The 9,458-nt window shown below is 36.2% G+C and overlaps 1 protein-coding gene across 1 annotated transcript; it reads left to right on the forward strand.

Moving 5' to 3' along the window:
- Positions 1-7,976: 7,976 nt before the first annotated feature.
- FOMMEDRAFT_75658 (uncharacterized protein) lies at positions 7,977-8,147 on the forward strand (the record flags this gene model as incomplete). The annotated part of the gene is made up of 1 exon (XM_007262609.1): positions 7,977-8,147. A coding segment is annotated over one exon (171 nt), but the record flags the coding sequence as incomplete, so codon positions are not given.
- Positions 8,148-9,458: the final 1,311 nt, after the last annotated feature.

A 9,458-nucleotide genomic window follows, 5' to 3' on the forward strand; every position in this document is an offset into this window, starting at 1 on the left:
TCACTGTCAATGTATCTCCATGCCTGATGCTTATTCTGAAGCAGTATCATTGTATTCCTGATGTATATACACTTTGCCTTGCTCAATGTACTGATTTCTGTCTTCTAATGCATAATGTAGCCTTCTAACTTAATAGAATACCTGTGTGAATCGTTTGGATTGAAATATTTCTCAGTATCCAAGAGTAGTCATATTTTATAGTCTAGTAATGCTTGATAGATTGTCCTGCTTGTACAGTTTACTATTTGCATTGTCTTGTAAACCATAATACTATCTGGCTGGTTATATTCTGATTGTCTAACAATCTCAGGTCCTTTCCTGATGTCCTGGTACACATTCCTGTTGTCTGTGAACAGCCTGTATTTCTTAAGAGTGTTGTTTCGATTTGTGGCTCTAAGAATTGGTAGTAGTGTCTCTGAAATGTCCATGTATGCATTGCCTTACACCTGTAGCATCTTAGATTCCTTGAAACAATAGTTGTATGCATGTTTCCTAGTCCTTTCCATGTGCTATGTGTATCTGTAGTCTTGTAGAATCCTTTCTACACTGTATGCCTGTGCTTTCAAGTGTAAAATGTCATTGTATACACTATACAGTTGTCTGTGCCTTAATGTAGCTATCTGGTACTGTTTCATACAGTTCTGCTTGTTCACTGTACTATTCCTTAGTCCTGTAGTCCTATAGGGTCTTGAATATACTGAATTCACCCTTTCAAATGCATTGTTTGCATGCCTGAACTTGTGTTCCGTTGCAGAACTCTCTTGTTCTGTTACTGAATCCTCAGTATTACCTTCACAAAGTATCCAAATCGATAAGACATGTATATTGCTTCTAGATATGTAAGAATCTGTGTCATTGGATGAAGAGGAATCTGAATTATCACTGTCTGGGTCTGATCCTGGGTTGAAATTTCCCTTTCACTGTATCCTAGAGCTCTGTATCACTCTGTATGTATAGCTATTCTTTGCTAGGCTCTCTGAAGGTCTTACTGATACAAATCTGCCTTTATGAACATTATTCAGTGCTTCACTATGCTTGTGTCCATTGTTTGTTCTTGAACTACTGCTTGAGCTATTCTTATACCTGCTGTACTTGATATGTAGCTTTGAACTGTGTAGTTTGCTACACTCTGAATTGATATTGTTCTCACTAATACCACTAGTGTTTGCCTTGACTGGGACTGCTTTCAATTGCAAAGTATTGCTATGGGATTGTTTGTTCCTTTTATTTTTGCAAGGGATACTCTGATGTTCTGAAAAACTTGGTATTTCCATTTGAGACTGTATATATCCAGGTATTTCACTTTCTCTCTTATTCCTGGACCTGGCTAGGGTGTCGTATCTGTTGTAGTACTCCTGTACATTGCTCCTGTGTAATGTGTAGTTGATATCTGCTATGTATAAGGTTAAACACTCGATTTCGTGGGTGTATGCTTGATTTTCACCCTCTGGATCAAGCACTGATCCTTGTAGTTCCAATTTGCATTCACTTTTGCTATCCTCAAAGTACTGTTCTGTCAATGCAATGTCTGTTTTGCTTGGATAGTCTGAATCGATTTCACAATCGTATTGAATGCCTGGCAGTTCTGGTTTTCGTTCCATTCCTTACACTTTGCATATTCCTTTTGCTTTGTGCTTTCCTTTTGCTTTCTACAAATGTAATCGTTTGTCTGGACTCTTGAGCATTTCTTCTACACTCTTAGATCGATAGTTCTGATCTCTACTGTCAGTAGGTACTATAGCATGTCTGGCTTTTGTTCTGTAGCCTGCCTGAAGTGTTTCACACTTTTCTGTTGCTATACTATTGAGTCTGCTCTTGTTTAATGAAGGAGTTGCTTTCTCCTCTTCCTGATACATTCCATTGAACTTGTATGTTCTCTTATTCAAATTATTAATGTCTATTGAACTGTGGAATGGGCTGACATGTCCTATGTCTATCTCAATTGCTCTGGCTCTTGCAATGTGTCTGAAGGTCTTACTTGCCTTCTGGAAATCTTGTTCCTCATTGAATCTCTGTGGTTTCAATGCCTGGCTCTCCTGGCCTTGTCTGTTACTCTTGTTCTTTGAGTCCTGGCTGCATTCTTTACTACCAAAGAGGGTCTTAAGTGTCTCATTGCCCTCTACATTGTTGTTGTTAATGTGTTTCTGTTCTGAAGTAAGTGCACTCACTAGATACTTATCCACACTCTCACTGATACTGACTATATGTACTCTGTAATTCTTGTACTGGCTTGCAAATTCCTCAATGCTTGCTGTTAACTCTCTATATTGACTTGGTGAATCCTCAAACCAAATTGCCTGTTCTCTATCAAGTGAATCCTCAAACTTGGTAGCCTGAAATTGATTGAGCAAATCCTCAAGCTCAATTGCCTGTACTCAGTGAGTTGAATCCTCAAACTCAACCTTCTGTACTTGATTGGACGAATCCTCGAATCCAATCACCTGTTCATCCTGAACTCGACTGTCTGAATCCTCAAGAACAATTGCCTGAGTGTTTCCACTCTTTGTACTACTATTTACTATTCCTGTAAGCCTAGTAGTGTGAGTACTCACTAGTGTCTGCTCTACAATGTGTGTTTGTCTAACTATATGTGCTAGTACAGTTACATACCTTAGTTCTACATTATTAGTATGTAATAGTTCATCAGGGTGCCTCCAGCCTTGTGTAGACAAGGACTTATCACCTAGTATAAGTTCATTGGGTTGCCTCCAGCTCACAAGGGACAAGGACTTACATCCTAGCATGTTAGTATTGATATCCAGACTTGGGTACCCTCCAGGAATTGTCAGTCAAGGCTTGGTGGCCACATTGTAATCAATAACCAATGGATAATCTTGTTGTCCATTACCTGTACACTTAATGTGCACCTGTTTGTTCCTTTTCACTGTCACAGATGCCTGGTCCTTGACCCATCTGATCAATGCAAACCTCTAGTGTATCCAGTGCTAGTCCATATCAATATGTGATAATGTGTTCCAGAAGCATTCCACAGTGTTCTGAAGCATTGTGAACCTACTAAGGGCTAATCCAGTAAGTAGTCTCTGTTTCTACTCGAAAATTGTAACTTTACTCACGAAAAATTCCTGAGGGGTACTAGACAACAAGGGAGACCTAGGGTTGATCAGACCCTTCAGTTCCTCAGTGTCCAGCAAGAGGTTTCAGTGCTAGGTGGGTACAGTCAAAAATATGTAAGGAAACTCACTGTTCCTCACAAGAGAATTCTAATTGCCCTTAGTTCACTCAACTACTGACTGGGATAACCTAGTACTCGAGTGAGGGGTCAGGGGAAAAGAATCCCCTTTACCCAGCAATCAATACTGTCTTTTATAGGGTAGTACACATGTAGATACATGAGGAGGAAGTGTAACTAACTACAATGAGAATATATACACTTGTGGGTCCCACTACACAATGATCTGACACAATCAGCAATGTAGTAGTAATAAAATACGAACCAGTAAATCAAATCCTTACAAAATGTTATGCAAAAGGGAAAAGCAAGATTTATATCAAAAGAAGTAGAAGGTTCTCATACTGTTATCATCTGATTGGTACAGACAAAGTGTGGAGAGTTCTGAGATTTCTGGCAGTCTCCTGAGATCAACACTTTGATTGCCCTAATGTCCTATCTGATTGGAAGATCACAGTACTTTGATCCAGGCAATGATGTTATAATAGTTTGCTGAGCCACTCACTGTGACACAACTTGTGTTCTGAGCCTGTAATAAGTATGTGATCCATACATCCTGTGGAGAAAACAATGTGTGTAAGCCAATTCTGAGACTGTACACACTTGTGGTTCTGTTTACAAATACTTACAATGTAGAATAGTTGGGTGTTCTCAGAGTAGGCTTCTATGAGTCACATGGGTGTTTGGAATTGATTACTGTGATTGTCTGCATGTGATGTACAGTTCTTAGTATGATGCTGATTGTTTTAGTACTGACCAGGAGAGAGTTAGTATAAGTATGACACACTTTCTTCTTACCTAATTAGACTATACAAGTGTATTCTTACTGATAGCTCTACTAAGAAACAATAATAATGTTACTTTCTATGTTAGTAATGTAGAGGAAAGATGGAGAAAGGATGGAAAGAAAGACAGAGGACAATACTACTCACTTTGTGTGTAATAAGGCTAATAAAGACTGTCTGTGAGTGTAGGAGCAGATAAGTGTGTGAGGACAAGAGCAGATAATTGTAACTCATACAACAAGGGTAAGTAGAAGCAAGTAGGATAAAGAATGAGTCAGAGGATGAGAAGGAGTTATGTGTTAACAATATAAGTTTGAGCTTAACTGTCAAGGCAGGAGGAAAGCTGTTAGGAGACCTGTTGTAGAGTAAGACATTAGTAGATATACCTAGCCAAAATTGACTAGGAAAGGCAGGTAGATTCATAAGAAGTTAATTTCATATACTTGAAATAAGAAATATACAATCACATACTTACATATACTATACATCTTACTGTATCTAAGTCCAAATTTCAGTCAGTAAGGGACATCTGTTTTACTCTTATTTATTGTGTACTCTGCCAAACCTCTGTGTATCAAATATCAGTAAAGTAAGTAATTAATCAAACTGGACCATACTACTCTAGCTCTTTAAGATGTCTTCCTTTGTGTGTAAGGCTTGTAGTAAAGTCTTCAAGAAGAAGAACACATGTACAATCTATTATAATTGTTGTAAAAGTGTAAGTAGTAGCTCAAACTTACTCAAACACATTAGAGAGGCAAATAATGAAATGAAAAAGAAAATACAATTAGGTACATACTATAGTATTCTAATTCTTGAGTGACACTTACTATTTTGTGTAGCTGAGGAGTAAGCTGAGACACAGACATTTGAGGTAAAGGATAATACTACTCTTACCTTATTCAACAAGCCTTTAGAGCTTCCTGAGAGTACTCAACACAAGAAACAACTACTAAAACAATTTATAAATCTTCTACCCTCTACTTTGAACTTGGCTGTACTTCCTACTGTGTCTCTTCTACATCTGCTTGAGTTTATACTATCTTAGCTTTGTTCTCTATCTCCTCTAGCCTACTTACTAACTCTAGGAATCATACAAGAAACAAGAAGAAAGCCTTATGTGTCTGAGCCAAATGAGTATAAGCTGCTTTAAGAGTACTCAGACTTGCTAGACAACACTTCTGACAAAATGCTCAACCTAGAAGATTTCTGTGACTTGCCTAATCCTACTAGGGATAATATTTTGACTTAGATGCTCTTACTCCCTAAGGTTATTACTAGCAAATATATACTGTTTAAGAGTGTAGCAACTTGTCTTCTTACTAGGTGGGCTAATTGTGAAGTAAAAGAAAAAACAAACAAAGAAATTAACATTCTTATGTATGAAGTTCTCTTACATCCAGACTTTAGACTATTAGACTTGCTGAGCTATAGTACTAGGTATAAAAATGCTTAAATTAACAACCTACACTATGATAATAATTTCTCAGAGCTGTATTCTCTTAACAACTGGTGTGAAGGATCAATCAAGATCAAGCTACCTTCTGAAGATAATAGGAAGTGATCTAGAGGTGAACCAGATGCTCTAGAGCTTCAAGTACATAGAGTACACTACTAGCCACTTCTTACAACTATCTACAGCACATTAGACAACTGAGACACTCTACCATTTCATTATACACTGTACAAGGAGCTTTAGAGACTAACAGTACATACAGTATTAGAGCTATAAAGTAATTTCTCTACTGACTCTTCTGTCTTTATCAATCCTATATTCTATACATTTCTAAAGCCTAACTCTTCTACTAAACACATATATAGTGAGCTATATTTTTTGGATTACTAGCTGGATGCTTATGAAGAAGTGTGAAGGTTTCCTGTACAAGATAGTGCTAAGAACTTTATCCTTCCTATTATCCTCTATTTAGACTTGACTCACCTAGCAAATTTCAGCTCTGTATCTCTTTAACTGTTATACATGTATTTTAGAGAGCAGTCTAAGTACATACACAATAAGACTACTGAGTTGAGCTGTCATTATCTAGTATATATTCTATTAGTGAGTGTATTTTTGGTTTTCCATTTAGTATAGTTTGTAACACAAAAGTGTCTGAACTGTATTTACAATAATTCAGCTTCCTACATTAGTCTAGAATGTATATAACCAGGCCTACAGACATTCTACCTTGACTAAACTGCTCACTCACTTAAAGTGTGAATTATTTCAGGCTATCCTGTCTCACATCCTCCTACAGCCCAAAATTCTTAAGGCATACAACTCAGGCATCCTATTTGACTACTCTAATAGTAAATTATGTTAGCTCTTCCTAAGATTCTCTATTTACTTAGCTGACTATCCTAAAAGGTAAGTGTCTCTTGTTGTCTTCTTGTCTCTATACTCTAGTGTCTTTGCCTCAGTTTACACAAGGATAACTGAACATTGTTCTAGGATGCTCATTACTACCTTATATGTTTTAGGGGAATTCTCAAGCCCTACAGATGTTACACCTACCAAGTACAATCACTTACTTGGTACTAGTACTAACCAACAAAGACAAACTCACAAGTGTAAGGACAATACTATAAGACAAGATAAGATTTTCAGGGCACAGTAGTGGATTTTTGAGTTGGGCAGACTAGTTGAGTCCTTGTAGATTAAAAATCTCCTTAATGATGGGTCCCTCATACTGATTAATATATGTGAACTTTTGCTATCCAGGCAATGTTCTTTATTAGTACATAATATTATTTTGTTAGAACACTTTTTCTATACTTTGTAAGTACAGATTCAACTTTTTTGACTTGTTTGTCTCAGACCCTATACACAAATTTGAACTAGGGGTCTGGAAATCAATATTTACTCACCTTTTACACATTCTTTTTACATAGGGAGGGGAGAGTATACTTACACTTAATAGGAGGTAAGTACTTACCTATCCACTCCTCCATCTTTCTACAATTTATCACAAAACACTACAATCTTATTAATTGTCTTACTGTTGTCTAATAAAATATATTTGTCATTTTATAAGTATTACTATATTCCTACTTTCAGAATAGATACAATCTGACAATTCTCTGGAAATATGTCTGTAATGAAACAATTTGCTGCTAGAGACTTTAAAGATATTCTACAGGCAAGTGCCTTACTCTTGACTATTAATATATATATATGTACTTTAATAGAATGTGTATTATCTAGTGTGTAATACTAACCTTTAATAGTTTACTACTAAAGAAATATGATAAAGTGGTCCTTGATCTTTTATTCATCTTAGTGACCTAGCATACACTTGTGAAGCTTTGTATTCATACAGAGACAACAGTCTAGCTTCTTGAGGAGACAATAACATTGTTAGGATACTAGGTACAATACTTTAAGAAGATAGTATGTATAGCCTACAATACAAACAAACTACTGAAAGAGATTGCTGCTCAAGGTTACTGTCAAGCTTGACTAGATAAGGGCAAGGGAAAACAACTGGACGAAAAAAAGGTAAAAGTCAGCACAAAAAAGAAAACACTCAATATTAATACACTAAAATTTTATACTCTTAGTAGATATACTTTTACTATTTGTCAATTTAGTATGACTGATTCATACAACATACAAATAGTAAGTATATACTTTACAAGATGCTCTCTGTACTTATCTCAATTGTGTATCCTTACAGGGAGAGTCTTAGTACAGGAGACTCAAGCACATGTATGTTAGGACAAACAAGTAAGACACTATAAAGGCAGTATTACAACTGGAGGGTAGGTCTCACAAGATACATGAGATTCATTCTTGTATTAGTCTTAATGAAGAATCTAGGGATCCTGTCAAGCTGAAGGACCTTGAGGCCTATTATAACATTGTAATGTTGAAGAAGGACTCAATCCATCTTTATTAGTAGCTTTCAGATAATGATTCTAACCCAGCTTTACAGGTGAGTACATTATCAGTCTCCTCTTTCTATTTCACATATACAAGTACTGATATATTACACACTTGCTAGAATTTCCTACTGAGTCTTTGTAGGCACCTACTTGAACACATTCTCTTGAGACAGGAAGATGAGGCCTTTACTACAGACAAGCTATACAGTCTCTACATAAAAAATGACAAGCTTTTCTGTCTCAAGGTACTATGTATCAATTACACAACCTACAATATTAGAAGAGTCTAAGATTCACTCAATCCACAGACACATGCTAATATTATGTTGCTATCAGATAACACTAAACATTCTTACATTTATGCTTGAATAATTGGACTTTTTCATATAGAGGTCAGTTATATGAGTCTAGGGGCTGACCCTAACTTCTAAAACTTTAATTAGCTCAATTTTGCTTAGGTTTACTAGATGAAAGTTGTTAAGAATAGCTTGTTTGTTGAGAGACAACTCCCTTGATTGTAATTCTATTGTCATATAGATCCTAGTACCTTTGAATTCATTGACCCAGACCTTATTCTTCAAGGTGCTCATCTAATCCTACAATTCTCCAAGGGTACTGTCTAGACACTCTTGCCTCCATCCCTTACTTGCCAACCTGAAGATAAGAACAAAGATTACAAATTTTACTTTGTAAACATGTAAGTATGTTGTTAAGGCTTTCAAATTTAGAACATATTAATGCTGAGTCATTTTTGGTCTAATTTACTACAGATTTGTTAATAGGGACATGTTTATACACTATCAAGGTAGAGGAATCAGACACAAAAGTATGTAGCATTTAAATAGCTACCTACTACATGACATGCTACAAGAACAAAACAATGACAAGATGGATAGTAAAGTATTAGAAGAGGAGGAGGATACTGATAGTAATGACAAGGATCTTGAAAGTAAAGAACAGAATGATGAGGAAGGTGAATCAGACAGTTATACAGACCTGTAGTGAATATTAGATGTGCTATTTACATGTAAGGTAATTTTGTGGTCACACACAGCAAATGATAATCTGTTAATCATCTGTACAACTGTTTTTACTAATCAAATATAGTACTGTAAGTATTCTACTAGGCTGATTCCCTCTGACCATCTTACTAACTTTTACAGTAAGCAAAAAGAATCTCCTTTTAACAGGTGCTATTTATGCCTCTATCTTGGCTCAGTTTGCACTAACTGTAGTGTTCTTCAGAGTAATCCACACCTTCACTACTATCACACAGTTTCTTACAGTTTGCAGAATAGAGAGTGCTACATGTGTTACTACTGTTTTTACAGATTCTTTCATTACTGTCACTATGATCTATTTGCTGTGTCATATGTCTGTTAGTAATCTTTAATACACTGTTACTGTCTGATTTAAGCATATACAGAATTTGCAAGGTTGTTTAGAGACTCAGAACAATAAGGATAGCTATTAGGTTAAAGTTTGCAAGTAGTGTAGCATAACTCAACAGCTTCATCAAGGTCTTCTGGCTGTTCACACTACTTGTATCTCTTGCTTCATTATCTTGCTTGCTTTGTTGTCTCTCACAGTACTCTCTAGAC

The sequence above is a fragment of the Fomitiporia mediterranea genome, assembly GCF_000271605.1.
Source record: "Fomitiporia mediterranea MF3/22 unplaced genomic scaffold FOMMEscaffold_2, whole genome shotgun sequence".
In the NCBI taxonomy this organism is placed as follows: domain Eukaryota; kingdom Fungi; phylum Basidiomycota; class Agaricomycetes; order Hymenochaetales; family Hymenochaetaceae; genus Fomitiporia; species Fomitiporia mediterranea.